Here is a 17,112-nt window from a genome sequence, read left to right on the forward strand (position 1 = left end):
ACAACACTCTGATGAAAATGCGTCTTCGCACGTATTATCTAAATGCCCAGAGCGAAAGCCAAAGTAGAATAGAGGACAACTACTAAATAACAGGCCATATGTACATCTGCATCTTGTGTGTCTTGCCTTTGGATCAAGCCTCATCTTGTTCTGGTTTTGGTCACGCTAATTTTCTGCTTATGTATTCTAGGTCTCTGTGACACACTTGACATTTCATTGCTCTCAATGATGGGCAATGATACTTCCAAATTACAAACAAGTTGTTCAAAAGTGTATTAGCTTATACCAGTATTAAGTTATATTTTATATTTAAAATTTTAGCCAAACTCAGCAGCAAATGCAGCTCTTCAAAGTATAACAGCAGCAGTACAAGTTCATATTTAATGCACTGGTACACATTTTTTTTGTAGGTCAAGTACAAAAGAAAGCATAGGGAAGCAGACAGACAAACATACACTGATGAAACATATGGGCAGAACATGACAGCATACCATGACAATGTGCAAGCTATCTATCAAAGGAAGTTGCGGCTTCCTTTGCAAAACCATTACAGGAGAAGAAAACAAAAAAATAATGCCAAAATCAGATGCAAGAGCGTCAAAACTTACTTGCAAATATGGCCATTAATACTTTTTTCGATTTTTTTTTTTTGTCAGAAGAGGGTATTTGATATCATTTTTGTATGGTGGGTATTTGGGACCACCTTTTGGCACTTATCAAAATCCAGGTTGAATCCAGGTTGAACACATTTGTTAGCTGAAATGATCAAATTGGAGAGCAAACACATATAATCAACATGTACCTGTTACACTCTCATTTAAAAACATTACTACACATCACTACACATACCAAAAGACGGTCCCAAATAACTGTATTTTTCTCTTTGAAGAAAAATCGAAAAACTGTGGTGAGCAATGCCTTATCCTAAGTCTTACTCCACTATTCGGCCTATATACTACATGTAGCTTTCTACCCAGAACCCAGGCACATATGGTGGTAAATGCCATGACAGATTATTCATTGTTGTTGATCAATCTGCCAGCTGTGATGAACCCTCATACAGATCAGAGTAAGAATGAAGTACCATAATTGGACTAAATTCCACACAGACATGAATTTGTAGAAGTGAAACTTGCCAACATCAACACCTCTAAACCTGATATGACACTTGATGCTTGGTTCACTTTTATCTGTTTACTGCCTGTGTTATTTTTAGTGAATACGACACTTTTCTATTTTGAATACCAAGAATCACAGGGGGTTCTGATCCTCATTACATGAAGATCATGTAAATCCAATCTGTACAATGTGAACAATTGACAGACAGACAGCCTGTCTCCACTCACTGGGAATGAGAGTGCCATTAGCAAAGGGAGATAATCTGCATAGTTAAAAAGAGTTCATAGGACTATGAAGCCATTCTTTAAACCGTTACTTTGGTAAACTGGTGGGTGATTTGAGGTGACTGGTCTGGAATAAAACATAGTATGGACTACCTCAGACCATGAAGTTTCAATCGGCAGTGATGATATTAAGCAATTTAGAATATCAACATACAGTGCACGCCGAATTGTCTTCCCGGATTACATCCCACTTTCTAATGAATCAACCATGGCTGACTGACCTGCATTGTATCCTTACCAAATGGCTCTATTGCCTGTATTTTCTACTTCAATCTTTTGCATTTTCACAATGATATTTTCGCTTGCTTTTACTTAAAACTAGAATCTTATATTTAACTCTGATGAAGGAGAAAGAAAGAAGACTTCAGTTTTCTTTGTCCTTACATGTAAATCTACAAGCCAATCCTGGTGCACATTTTTCCTGTTATTGCGCAAACTGACATCTTGTCATAACAGACATTTCTTCTTGGTTCCAGGCATGGTCTATTCACCTCAGTTCTCCTATATTTATCCGAGAATGAGGCCAGTGACATCACTATAGTGATAAGCAAGACTGTAAATCAATGAGAACCATTCAGGGCCTAAAGTGGCTGCAGAAGAGAAACGTGGACAACTTTTCAACTATCAGCTTGTCCATCTCTACGCGGCTAATTAATTCAGAGCAATCTCAGGACAGACATTAAAGAGGCTGTCTGCTCCCACTAGTATAGCTTGCCATAAAGTCTCCAAAAGCCAGTAGGCCTTGGGAGTGACTGCTAGTTTTTATCATACCATCTGTTCCCAAAGGAGTACCAGAGAGGGCATAAAATAGAAGAAAACTACACACCACTAGAGAGCCAACCGCACCAGGTGGGTAGCGAATTGGTCCTGAATCCAGCTATCCCTTGAGTCTATCACTACAAAAACGCAATAAAAGAAGCATGTCATCTAAAAAACCAAGCGAAAAATAAGGTGAATTGAAGGACCAACACTGAGGCTCCTAAAATATCCTTGAAGCTGTCACTGATGGTAGTACTGCCATACCACCTGACCTACCCTTCAATACAAACACATATATTCAAATACAAAGCAGAGTTACAAGAATGGTGATCACCATATAAAAAACAACAACACAGCCTTACAATACATACCAATTCTGTCTGGCAGCTTTAAATGTTCATACCAGCAGCCTTTACAGAGGTAAAGCCAAGACAAATCTTAATCTTGTCTATGCATACATGTGTGGACAATTAAAATGCACAAGAATCCATACAAAATTCATCAGACATTTGGGATTCCCACAAATGAGCCATTATCATTACGGACGGGAAGGGCACTCAGACAGATGAACAAACAAACCAATTTGACGGTGACAATATATAACAAGTTGTAACCAAGTTATAGATAAATACCATCAATCATTATATGGCCAAAACTAGATTTCATCTTGGATTGCACAGAAGGACAAGCAAATATACTACATCATAACAAGACATTGCTCAGACAAGACAGCCTGCATACATGCAGGCCGGATGAATGACTGTACTGAAGAAGCCACTGCCACATAATGACACACAGGATATACATGGACAAATGAAAAGGGGAAAAATCGCGACATACAATTATTTACATGTAGCTTCCAAGCTACATGTAAATTTTCATGGGCAACCCACTGCCCAACTACAGTTACACATGTCAACTGCAGCTATAAGATACATGTAGACAGAGCCAAGGGTATGTCATTTGAGCTGATGCTTATCAGACAAACTGTTCATTTTATTGACTGCCAGAAACTCCACCTTTCATCATGGCTCTTACTTGTGATAGCTGATAACAGCCTGCACAGCTCAGGAAAGCTGTATACTGCTGTACTTTACTCTTATCAGGCCACACAGTACTGTTCTCTGCCTTCACAATTTAACCACAAACAGACATCTTAATATCTGATGATGTACTCACAACCTCATGGTAGATTGCATTAGGCACATTTCACTATGTCAAAACAATCATAAACTCTTTAACACCTGGTAACGGATAGACTTTGGCCCACATTAGCAAATACTTTCAGTTTAACATGTGGCTATGTGTGTACCTGCTCCTTTGGCTTTTATTGGCTGCTGGACAAATATATACAAGTTACCCAGCTGTGCAAGGAATATAGAATCCATCAGACACCAGCCTGTGGGCTTCATGTACATGTACCTACCATAAAATGTACACAAAAGCAGAGTCCATAGTGCATAGTTATAGCTTCAACCATTATATCCTAGCCAGCAAGCTGTTCATACTTTTTACAATGTGAATATGGTGACTACATATGACAGACAATAGAGTGTGGGTACTTATTGTGTGCCATTGCTCACACAGATCAATGGGCATGCATCAACCTGGCTGCACCAAGACGGTTAATGTTTCAGGTTACATTGTAGTCCTCTCCTCTTGGCAAAAGCTTGCCCATGCTGGACACACAACCTGGCTATAAACAAAGACTACTGTTAGTTACTGGACTAATTTTATGGTCCTAGCTGTGAGCTACAGTTCTTTGAGATGCTAGACTCCAAAAATGCATAAAAACATGTAAATGATACAAAGAAACATTGGCAGCAATTAACAGTGTCAACAGTGCTCAGGATGCCGTGTGTTTTCTACACAGTGCATGCAGTCGCCGCGCCAAAATTAGCTTACATGGAACATGTATACCTCCTGCTAACTGCAGGAGCACCTATGTGATGGGGAAAGGGAGGTAAAGTGGAGTGGTGGATAAGAGTTCCAGTCCACAATATAGTAGAGTTTGGTAGAGAGGCAGAGGGCTCTGAGCTGATGCTCACACCCAGGCCATGCATGTTAACAGGGTGGCTTTCCTGTCCTGGGATGATGACAAGGTAGGTGAAAACTTTGACCACATAGACAATTACATCAAGTATATGTCCTGAACAAAACCTATCTAGCTACGACTGTCAATCCACTTGTTGGTATCAGGCCAGGTGCCGGTAACGGGTCAGAAGTCAGAGCCAGAGGTAATTCAGGCACTAACTAACATTGATAGCATACCACGGTGGCCAGTTATTCCCGTAAGAAAGAGACTCCTTCCCGAGGAGAAAAAGGAGGTAGTTGAATGAACTTGAAGATATTTAAGTACATTGGAGATACTGTATTGTCAAAGCCATCATTATTTCAGTGGTGGAAAAATACCCTGTCATCTGTATCAAATTTTGACAACTGACGCCTTTTTTTATCACCCTAAATTTGTCTTTCCAGGTATACTTTTATTTTCCATACTCCAGATGCTTTATAGATTCCAGCACAGCTTCACATAAGGCTGGCTTAACTTTACTTTTGGCAAACTTTCTGAACATGGCAGGTCACCACACAAGACTTCCTAGGCTTATGAAAATCAATACTTCTATTTATAGACGTTATGACGTTTTTAATGACTGGCACTCAAACCTTTGTGAATGTGTTACAGTGGACAGAAGATATATGTAGCCAAGCCTTCACACCTAATTGTCCTCGTCAAAATTGTTACTGCAGCACACTCCATAAAGAATGCCAAGTTACACAGCATTTAACCACGCTTCAACTCATATGCCCCAAAGAGCATTTCCGTAGTCAACTTAGAGTGAAAATCCTATATAAAGCATAGGAATTTGACATACACAAAATAATGGAAAGCTGTACCTGTTGTATGACCATGTTTTTTCACATATACATGTATGCCACTGTATTTTACACATCAGTACATAGCTATATCCAGCTTCAGCCAGCATTCTCCTCAATTACGTAATGCACTCACATTGTTAGTACTAGACTAAACCTTTCTGGCATAACAATGAGGCAACATGCTTTTTTATTCCACAGTCATCGTCACGTAAGTAACATGGGATGCCAATCTGATTTATATTGCTGTAACTGAGGCATTATCTCATTGAATGCAATTAGCAAACTTGTTAAGTTAATTAACAATGATTACTAGCAGGGCTGCAATGTAGCACCCCTGTTGATTACTTGCATCCTGCATATATGTCTACCCTTGTGGCAGCACATGAAACATGAACTGGTTTGTGCAGAATGGCATACAAAAAAAAAATCGTGTAGTTATGGCTGTGCACCATGAATTAGCACAGATGATGGTGTAGGGGACTTACTGCCAGCCTGAAGCTCTATGTATACCTATGCATACCCATCCCTGGCATTCTCTAGTAAACACTGTTTGCCAGTAAAAATGTGTGCTTGTGGCTACAGGGTAAACATATGCTACTGCAATAGCCATGTCTTACTTTGCTTCCGCTTGTAACCAATTTTCATTATTCTCCATAAACGTTTGATTAATTGATCCCGTATTAGGCTAAACAGCCCGAGCCACATGGTCTGTTTACGGAACCAAAATGTTGGTTCAACTGGGTCAACAAAATATCTAGTTCATCAGCCAATTTCATCTACAATTTGTCTTCACCATCAATCTGTCAAGCTGAACCTATTCCTTATGGATTTTCTCCTCATCCCTGACTGGAAGGTTAGCCTGGTTTTGTGTTAACTCCTGAAGTGAAGTCTTCACTCACTCATCACTGGTTTAGTACACACATGTATACTGCCTGGCATCCGGTGTATTTGATGTACATCAGCTATGTCTAGAGTTTAGATCTCTGCGGGATTCACTTGGCAGTCGGTCTGAATTGCTCAATTGCTTTTCATAACATGTTGTGTTTGGAATGGTAGATATATGTCTCTATCCAAACAGTTTGGGTAAGGAAGCAAAGCTGTTTGCTTTTCAAAAACCCCACTACACAAACATCTATTCAAATATGTGAATGCAATATATTAGTGCGTGGAGCAACAATGGTCACTGCCCATCCATGACACAAGATTTATACAAGGAACCTTCTGTATCTCAGCATGGGAATTGTTCTGCAAAATAGATTGTGAAAGCAGGCAGCAAATAGTTGTTGAAGTTTGATGGGAAAATTTTAATTATTGTGAATCTAAGGTTTCTCGTCTTCATTAACTTGATCAGTAAAGAGTTCTGTAATGATTACACGTCTGTACCCTAGCCTGGATTACATCCCTCAGGCTCCGCAATCTCCAGCATTTTGTCCCTTCTCTCCTGGGTTTTGTTTACAGATCCAAAGCAAAGGGCTCACCACACGTAGCTCAACCTTTCACGCCAAATTACCACAGGCCAGATCAATCGGCAGATGGCTTCACTACCAACGCCTAACTTGGCTCAACATTTCTTGCATCAGACATCGTGAAAATATAATAATAAAGAAAAAAAACACAAACCAAGACATAAAAAGAGAGAGAGAGAAAAAAAAAAGAAACCAGACAGGAATCGTGTGAAGAACAAAGCTTCATGCTCTGAAAACGATGTGGGTTAACTAGTAAAGTTTAAACAAACATACCCACGCTATGTAAGCAATACATGAGTCTCCAAGCAGACTAGTCATCAAACTCACAGCCTCAGCTTTTTAACCCAAAAAAATATAAATAAATAAGTAAAACAAAATAAATAAGGCTTCATGAAAAGGCATTTCTGCTGAAGAAAATTAGTACCAAACACTCCTACAAGTAACAAGTTAGCATCAAAAAAATTCCATAAAAGCCAATAGGCGTTTATAAAGGACCACAACACATTTGCGGTAAACATTAAGCAGCCAGGTGCTTTTAGTGAGAAAGAATTGAGAATTTTTTTATGACGCTCAAGGGCTTGGATTAGAAAATTTCCTTTGACCTGCATATTTTTTCCAGTAATAAAGTTTTAGCAGGAACAATAGCAGATGACCTGCAATTTTTAAACATGGCCTATCAATTTAGTTGTTCAATTATATTAACTGTTGAGGTCTATTTTCAACAGCTTTCTCATATTTGCCTGTTTCAAATCCAGTCGATCCAAAACGAAGTGGGCTTTTAAATTCAATTTAAAACAGGAGAGAATAGGACTTTTATCATCACTTCTGCAAGTATAAATCCAATTTAAAGTCAAAATGTTGTGGCAATCAACAGAAATATTTCCTCCTCACTCATCGAAACAATAATCATGGCAGGTCGGGTCTATAAACATTTCAAAACTGCACTAAAAGACATGGAAATCAACCTAACAGCATGGTTTAGTGACAGTTGCATCAGTTATCATGGATTCAAAATAAAAAAAAAAAAACAATTTGCCCAGTCAGTCCAAGGAGAAAAGTCAACTGTAAAAATTTCAGACAAGGCTTGCGACTATCGTTTATTGTCTGCGCAGCTGTCTTGTTGTTCATGTTTTCTGACCGTGGCACTTGATTCAATCAGGACTTTGAAGAGAGAAAAGTCAAAATTTTATCAGAATTTCAGCATATAACTAGTCCGAAATGGATTTAAAGGTGTACTAATTATTGAAATGAACCTTTTATCTTCAATCCAAAGAAGAAGTCAACATTGGTTTCGCTTTTAGTTAACGCAAAAACAGAAGTGCATGCCGCAATACAAGTGCACATTCGCACACAAGGGAAGGGAGATTATTTCGTTCTTAAGTAGCTTTCAGCACAGAGTTATCTCTTGTAACATCTCTCTGTGGTTTGCAATGGCCGTGAACAACGTTTCCTATGTTTTCGGTGAATAATAAATTTGTTGTATCTTTATCACGTCGCTATCATTTAGAAAGCCAAACTTATAGTTGTCCATACATTGACATCTCATGCTTGGCCTGTGATTTTATTTGTTGATTTTTTTCTTTTTTGGCAGGCCGGTTTCAAGTTGGCCTGCTATTGCAAATTTTCGGCCTGCTTTTCGCCATTCGCAGGCCCCCTATTTGAGCCCTGTGCTATTTAGTTAACTTAGTGTTCCACAAAAGTCAACAATCTGCTGTTCTACAGTCTTCAAAACACCTCCTGGAAACCCCTTACTTTCCCAAGTGCAAAGCAGCCATCACTGCATCAGTACACAGGATAATGAGTCATTATGTGCACTAGTAAAGCTGCTTAACACCAGTGAGTGAATTCTGACACGGTTCCATCGATCTTTAACAGTGCTAGTATAGCACCGATTTGTCTTTCATTGCTTGATCAATATCAGAAGCACGGATACAACTCTTCTCATGACCAGCTTCATATTCCCAGCCGAGGGTCATCATGGTGGGTTTGTACACCACAAGCATAGCCAGATATGTAACACAAACCACATAACTGGGGATAAGAATATATGCATGCATCAAACTCCAGATGATTGCCTGCTTGTATAGCTACTCAGTTTTGTGAAGCAACCCGATGAGACATGCCAGCTGCAAATCTCATCATATTTTCATCCACCGTGTATTTAGATATTTGGAAAGGGCTACATCACAGCTTTAGGAGGTAATGTAATAGGGGGTAATAATAGGAGGTAAAAATCATACTAGGAACCCACAATCGTTGAAAAATATCCACTTGCTTTTAGACTTTCTTGCATTTTCTCTTTAAAGGATACAGAATCGATACTGATTGGCTGACAGTTGAGATAGGATCACCTGGGTTAAATCCCGAGGCCATGGTCAGGCTTCAGTTAATGTACAGTACCTAAAATTCAGCTCAGCGTAAGCAGAGTTTAGACTTGCCTGTCTAATACTTGCCTTCAGCCATGTATTCTGTATCTGTTTCACAAAATGAATCTTACTTTAGCTATTTCTAACAAAAAATATTCAGATGATTCAACATTTAGATCTTGAATGAAAACAATTCTAATATATATGGTGTTAACAATAAACCTGGCAATACAGCCGAAAAACTGTCAGTGAAGCCGGCTGATGGCCTTAATATTTAACACCGGAGGACACATCAATATAATCTACTGCTACCCATGTATGATGTAATTATAAGTTTGCCGCATCAAATCAAACATGCCTTGCAGAGAAAAAAGCCAACACAGCCATGATTTGCTACAATGATCTGATCTGATTTGATCTGTCTTCGAATACAAGGTGGTTGATGTGTAACAGGATTACTGTATGCAGGCTACATGTTTAGCTCACAGTTTTAACTGGGTGGAACAGTCAGAGTGGCATATAATAGAAGGGCCAGTCAGAAAAACAAGGCAACCATGACCACTGAAATCGTTAAGCAGTTTAAGAGGCTGAAACCTCCAAAGAGGGTAATGGAGTTGTGATGTTTCATCAGCCGTTATTTGTTCTTGGACAGGTCCATAAAATACGAATGGCCACACTTATAATAGAACAATAGCCATTGGCCAAGCACCTTCGCTCTCAAAGTGGTGCACTTAGGCTTGGGAGGAGATGAGATGACAGGAAACATTAACGAAACAAATCTGAACTTAAAAATTTTTTAAAATGAAACGAAAACTTGTACAGTTTGCCTGCATTCCAGCAGGCAGAGGTAATGCGCACAACTTTGTAAAAAGGATTTAAGAGAATGAAAATAGATGTATGTCACTGTGGAGAGTGTTCCCTGTGAAGTCAGGATTACACAGGCAATTTACAGAGACTGGAAGGGTAACAATGGCACTTGACTGATCACAGAGCTAGCTACTAGCACTCAGCATCTTGATAGCACCAGAAATTGGTCAACTCCATGGGAATCTAGTTCCAATAAACAGCCCCTTTGACGGCTGATTTACAGCCCAGATGTGAAATTCTCATACAAATGTCAATGTCCGTCTTAATTTCCTAACATACTAATCACTTCTTCGCTTATGCCCCTGAAGTCTGCTGGCTTCAAATAAGCTTAATTGACAAGAAATTAATTCTTTTTTTTCTCAGCTAGCACAATGTACTTTTACTCTAACCTCAGGGTTGGTGAAGAGTTGAGATATGAATGAAATCTTGTGTGGTCTAACGGCATTGGAATAACTTCAGTCAATAATTTATAAATCTTGAAAAGAATCTTCTATTTAGTTTGACTGAAAACTGTCAATGAGATGAAATAATGAATTTAATATTTGTATGTGTATATGTATACATGCATGTCTAGGGACGCAGAAATATCGTCGGAAGGTGTGAATGTAGTTCTGTCTACAGACATATCCTTCTTTGCAAGCCAAGGTGCAGTTCCCGTGTTTCAGCTATTTGAACATATACTAGCCATTTTTTTTTTAAAGCGGAAAATTTTATCTTGCAATAACCTACAACAAATCTCTGCACAACAAAATCAACCTGATTATAAGGAAGTAAATTTACAATCAAATCATCGACTGATGTCAATGTTTGGCACACCATAAATTTTGACATGCATTTATATTATGCCATATGTATCGTGTTTTCCTTTTTACCACTCCCGTACATGAAATTCACATTGCTGTTGTTGCATGGCGTGTCAGCATCAAAGTGTCAATTTGGTGTTGTAAATCACTGAGTGGCATTTTTCCCTGCCAAATTGCTCCCACAACAAGGAAAACCTTCCATGGAAGAAATAAAGTTATTTGACCATCTTTTAACTTTATTATGGGAAATGAAGACTGAGCTGGTTTTAACAGTCGTGGTGATCAATTACAAATCTAGCAAGGACTCTCTTGTAAATCACTACTTAAAAGACGACTGCCACTTTGCCATCAAAAACACACACATCAGATATTTCAAAAATCTTTAAATCAATCTAACAAAGAACTATATTTTCCGTCGTTAACTTCCCATAGCCAGCACATAGGCCTACCAATGTCCAGCCACGTGTGTGATCAGTCACAGTGGACGGATCATCGGCTGCAGGTGAATGTCTGTCTACTGACCCTCTACAAGATCTCTCTGATTTTGCTAATCTCCTGCCTGGTTTTGACTTTTAGCCTGAGCTGTACTGTATGTATCAAAACGAAAATGTCTGCTTTAAAGTAACCAATTTCTAAATGACTTAAATTACATGTCCATGTAAAATAGTGACTCGTAACAGTTCCAACTAAGTTTGGCTGTGATGAATATTCTGCAGAATTTTGGATCTGTCCAAAAAGTTTACCCCATTTTGTGAGCAAAAAGTCTGGGAGCCAGAGAAGACGTAACATGTGGCTGCCAGAAACAACGGAGGCATACCTACTGGTTAGCCATGCAACACTGGGCCCATAATAAATGCATTCTAATTAGTGAACAGCAATATTGCACTAAATCACTGGCAATTACATGCCGACTTGTGCATCCAAATGGAAATTACTTAATTTGATGGTAAATATCATGACACGGGATACAACATTTGGGGGTTAAGTAATCAGATCATGCCAGTGGCACAGGCAATTCCTGAAGCATGACGCTTTAAGTCTGTACTCGCAGATTATCAAATTCCGAGACTCTTCATGTTAGAAAAATTCAGTGTATTGGAATCACTTTGTGTTGATGGTTACACACAGGGACAAGAAGCCATCTTACATACATGTATTTTGACAGAAGCCAGTACCACGAGATGTCTGGGTGTCAATATGGAAGGCCAACTTCTGTCATTGACATACATGTACCTTCCCCAATTATTGCTAAAAATGGCAATTCTTCACAAGCCAGATCATAGCTGCAGATAATAACTCTGGATAATTACATGTAAAGTGTGGATTTTCAAGGTAGTAATGGAAGCTGCATTAAAGCATGTCGGCTAACTGCCACCTCAGAGGTTAGCCAAAGGGACCTACTGGAAGGCAATGGTTTCCTCAAACCTAATCACACTTAACAAATAAACACCAAACTTGGTAACTTGCAAAAAAAAAAAAAACATGCAGAAAAAAAAACATGCAGAAAAAAACTTAGACAGAACAGTCTGAGTTTCTATCATGGCCTTAACAAATCACCAATGAGGTCAGTGAGGATTACAAAATATGGGACTCCACAGTGCACACAGACTCGTAAGCTGGAATAGCATTGGTTTCTGCATACTGCACACATAATAAATTCAAATGCCTTGCTTTTCGGATTACTTCATATCAAGGGGTTGATTGGAGAGAAGGAAACATGTTCAAAGAGCAGCTTATAGCATATGCTATTATCCCTGGAGATCAACACCTTCATTGGAATACATTCCTGCTCCCTCCCCTCCACTCCTCCCCCCCCCAACTCCATTGGCTCGTTGTACTAAAAGGTTTACTATGGGTGAGAAGGGAGGTTGACAGACCTGTAAATAGAGCTCAGCAGGTTTACTGTGAGATGTAGGGGACACAGTACCTGGAGACAGAGAGTGTAAGGAGTGTTAGATGCTTAGTGCTGGGGAGATGTTCAGCAGCTGCCTCTCTTACCCACAGACTGGAAATCCAAGCAGAATAAAAGTCACAAATCTTGACTTCATTATGTGCTTCTCTCTGCAGACGGACGGTCTTTTTATCCCAAAGGCATCCAAAGCTTCGCGTTCAAGGGCAGGCCATCGATCTGTTACGCTATCTGTATACATCCTCAACTCACACATGTCTAGAACCTACGTGTACTCCATGCCTTACAGCTTTTTTGGTTAGAACTCTGGCTCCTCAGACAACACAGCACAGCCCAGCTCGTGGATGATCTCAGACACTTTTTCACACATATAAACACTTCAATAATGTGTAAGTTCAGCTAAACTAAGTTTTAACTATCAAATAAACAACATAGGCGACGTAGTGTGTTTTATTCTGAAGAGAAATGATAAGGTTTTGTTATGGCAGCTCCCCATCCAGAAAATGAAGTATATGACACTATATTCACACAGTGTGAAACAGGAAGCATGTCTGCAAGTCTAACTTAATACTAATAAGTTCAATGAAGGCCCAAAGGTACAGCTAATACAAAAATGTTGAAAGTTTTGCCAATTAAGAAGATTAACATGCATTCACCCACGAAAACACCCACAAGTACGAGTAGCAATCATGTCGGCACAAATTAGTCCTATTTGGTTAGGTATTGTAGGTGGGCAATACAAATTCGGAATCCTCTTTGATGAGGCGAGTATAGGAGGCAGCATCAGACCTCACATTAGAATCAGCCTCACACTCAACCCATCCCTTCAACCCACAGACAGCTGCTTACCAACTAACCACTGATAGTGCGATCTTTCACCATTCAAATTCTGCCCTCTGGTAGTTCCCCTCATTTGGTGACAGCTGGGTATAACCAGTCTGTCATACTGGCAGGTCTGCCAAATCCACAGTCATTGGTAAAAGGTCTGTTATTGATGCATGGCTACCAAACTTACACCAGGTGTTTCTTTTTGCTCAAATTCCATTGTTATTTGGTTGATTATCTCAATAAAAAAAAACAAAACAAAAAACAGATAAATGATTGCGAAAGAAAAAAGTTCTGTCAAGAATATTTCGCTTATACGACGGAACGGGGGGGTGGGGGGTGGGGTGGGGGGTGGGGGGGGTGACCTGGCAGAGCTTGGGAGAAGCTCACTCCTCAAACTTACAATTATTACATGACTTATGACATACATTACACTGTTAAATAATCTGACTTTAATTCACCCACCGGTCTTGAGGGTGATGCTTTTTTCTTGCAATGAAAGCTTAACAAAGCATGGATAAAACAAACAAATAAACTAGGATTTGTACAGTTCGCGGGAAAGGGCATGGAGGGGATTAGGTGAAGTCAGGGGTTGCAAGTACAGGTTGTCAGCAGGATTGTCTGTATTGGTGTCTGAGGTGAAGCTAGTGACCTGTGTCTTAGGAGAGCTGGGGAATCAGCATGCCTACTCCTAGCCAGGTCAGGGTTCAGGCACCTGCCACCAAGATGCTCTATAAACTTGGCGCGTCAGCCTCATTGATCAAATCGTCCATGCTTGGCAGCTCACAGTTCATATCATAACTACTCAAGTCAAAGGAAACCTGAATATTCAGAGGGCTGGTCCCTTGTTGACCTCTACAGAACTTGCCTAACTGAATTAGGAAGAGGCCATGAGGCAGACTTGGCACACTACCACTGTGCTGCTGGCTGGCTCATATACACTGGTCATTTCTGAGCAATTCTGCTGGGTAGCATTTGAATGCCTTACACTTCCCATAAGCAACATTACTGTTGGAATTTCACAAGGCAAATGATGTAACCTTAGACAATATTTGTCAGCTTTCTTGTCACCATGAACTTTCCATTCAATTTTCATTCTTCAAAGGAAAAGGAAAGTGCTTTTATGTTTTGCTATTGAATTATTTGGAATGTTGCCAAATTTATCGCACAGCAAAAGGCATCTCAAAGCAAAGACTAATTAACTAGTACCGGACAGCACAGGCCAATCAGCTACTGGTTCAAGGACACCAACCCTTTCTAGAAATATCTCCTTCCAGGTTCCAATCTTATTGGTCAACATTATATCCCACTGGCATATTTTCATCTCATCTTGAGATATGTTCCCAGTTACTCAAGTAATCCTTACATAAATCCTTGGATACATATACTAGTAAATATAATTGATCTATTCTATTTCAGAGTGGCAAATAATTCAGACTTCAGACTTCTTACTTCAGACCTACTCCTGCTGATTATGTGAAACTGAACAGATCACCAGAGCAGAGTCTCGGACCAACCACAGAAACATGTGCAACAGGTCAAACATCACAAGACCACGTAAAAACTGGTCAGACCAAGAATTGGACCATGTAAAAACTGGTCAAACTAATGACAATATCATGTAAAAATCTAATCAAACCAATGACAAGACCAAGTAAATTCTGATCAAACCAATGACAACACCATGTAAAATAGGTCAAACCAATCGCAAGACCATGTAAAACCCGGTCAGAAAAAGAATAGGACCTTGTCAAACAGATCAAAGGCCAGATCATGGGAAACTGGTCAGACCAAAGACTATGTGAACCTGGTCAGAAAAACCACAAGACCACCCACATGAAGTTGGTGAAACTTCAGGGCAAAACCATGTGAAAACTGGTCAGACAAGTCCACAGAATGAAGGAATGATTATGGTTTAAGGCGACTTTGGTAAATTCTGCAGCCATATCAAGGCATCAAACAAAAGTCAAAAGACCATGCACAACTGGTCAGACCAATGACATGTTTATGCCAAACTAGTCAAATCAATCAAGGGTAAATATCCCAGTACAGAGGTTTGAAAGATAACATTGTACACTAAAAAACCAGTTCAATCATGTTGGTCTAACTGGAGATGTTCAGCATGGCACAAGCATTGTTTTCTTTCTGGATAGCAGAAAACCTCTTAGACAAGGTACTGTTGCACCTGTCAATGACGTGCGCAAACATGTTCACATCCAAGAAATCAGCCTGCCACCAATCTTTATAATAAGGAGCAAGTGACTGACCCTGTCAAAGACCATTAGAATCTTGGCCAGTCTTTAGAGTATAGGCTTTTGGTTCCCCCAGCAACATGCTGAGCAAACCAGATAAGTTTTATCAGTTTAAGTTAAGTGATAGTCAAGTTAGGGCATGCTGACACCACCTCACTAGGAGCCTCTAAACTGTATGTCCACTCTACCCATCCTGTCTGTAATGAACCACTAAAACAACCTTACAATCCCCATGGCAATTAAAAATAAAATGCACCCTTGAATAGCAGTCATTCATTCATAGTTTTGCTTTCATGTCATAGGTGTCATACATTACTCTGCACTGTAAATCTGCATCCAAAGGATCTGGATTCACATCAATGGGGTGAAGGTGACATTAAGGCACATACATTGCCAGAGGGGGGAAAAATGCTGACAGTTTCACTGCTATCAAGCAATCACCATGAATGGCTAAATTTGCCTCAGGTCCAATATTGCACCAAATTAAGTAGTGTAAAAGAATTTTGCCACCATATTTAAAATAGCTTGCAATTTGCACTTTTCAAGAAAAGCACTGTCCAAAAAGAATTGTTCAATCACCCAAATAAAAACAAAAGGCTTCCAGCTTTCATCTTGGAAGCCTAAAAATGGTTTGAACTACAAATAATACAAGTACATGTTGGAGCTAAATGTACAAGTATACAATGTACAATCACAGAGAAAATGTTCATTTAAAACATGTTTACTAATAACTGTACACCTATATGTATGCCTTATTGGCCTTGCGCTTATGGACGTGGAACATCAATATTGGTTGATGGCTGGTAGAAGACTGTCTTTTCGGACACATAGCTTAGGAGGACTTTTTCCATTATTATTAACTACACACTGAATAAAAAATTGATATCCTGGGTCTCCCTGGAAAGGACACTTACTAAACTGTTACCTGCTCATGATTGAATCATTTCTGAGTTAAACACACAGTGATACACTCTGTTGTGAGAAATCACCTGTTCTATACAGGATTTTTTCATTCTGTCATCATTTGTCATGCTTTGTTTGATACAGTGATTTGATAATTTGTGTGTTTATACAAAGTTACACAACAATAAATCCAAAGCAAAGACACTTACCTTTCTTATTGGACCATACACTTCAAATTCTCGCCTCAGCTTGGATTCACTGGTGTCATAGTTCTGCAAAGTAACAGTCAAAAGTTATTATTGATAAAAGTATTTTAACACAATAACACCCATTGGCAGGACATCCATTTTGCAGTGCTATATAGTACTACGCCTGGACCTGACTAATAATCTCACACTGGTTGTTTCATCCTAATGTCCATTGAACCTTAGTGAGGTTACTGATCTTTTTTTAAAATTTTTTGGGAACCACTACTGTTCTATTGCTTCAATGAAATGGTTCATAAACTTTGTGTCAGTCAATGGACATAAATAACCTAACAGTTAATATAATTTGTTTAATTTATGTGTGCATATCACAAATATGGTATTCAGCAAAGGAATGTGATAAGTTCACGCCAGTCACAAAACCAAAACTAAGGCCTAGAAAATACAATGGCACTTTTTACTACATGTTTGTA

At 39.3% G+C, this 17,112-nt stretch overlaps 1 protein-coding gene across 1 annotated transcript in view; it reads right to left on the reverse strand.

Moving 5' to 3' along the window:
• Positions 1–17,112, reverse strand: part of LOC135468467 (U1 small nuclear ribonucleoprotein 70 kDa-like) — a 57,169-nt gene that overhangs the window by 11,663 nt on the left and 28,394 nt on the right. The window contains exon 6 of the mRNA XM_064746746.1: positions 16,643–16,705. Within this exon, the coding sequence (XP_064602816.1) occupies positions 16,643–16,705 (63 nt within the window). The remainder of the gene's footprint in view (positions 1–16,642; positions 16,706–17,112) is intronic.

Source organism: Liolophura sinensis, chromosome 6, assembly GCF_032854445.1.
Source record: "Liolophura sinensis isolate JHLJ2023 chromosome 6, CUHK_Ljap_v2, whole genome shotgun sequence".
Classification (NCBI taxonomy): domain Eukaryota; kingdom Metazoa; phylum Mollusca; class Polyplacophora; order Chitonida; family Chitonidae; genus Liolophura; species Liolophura sinensis.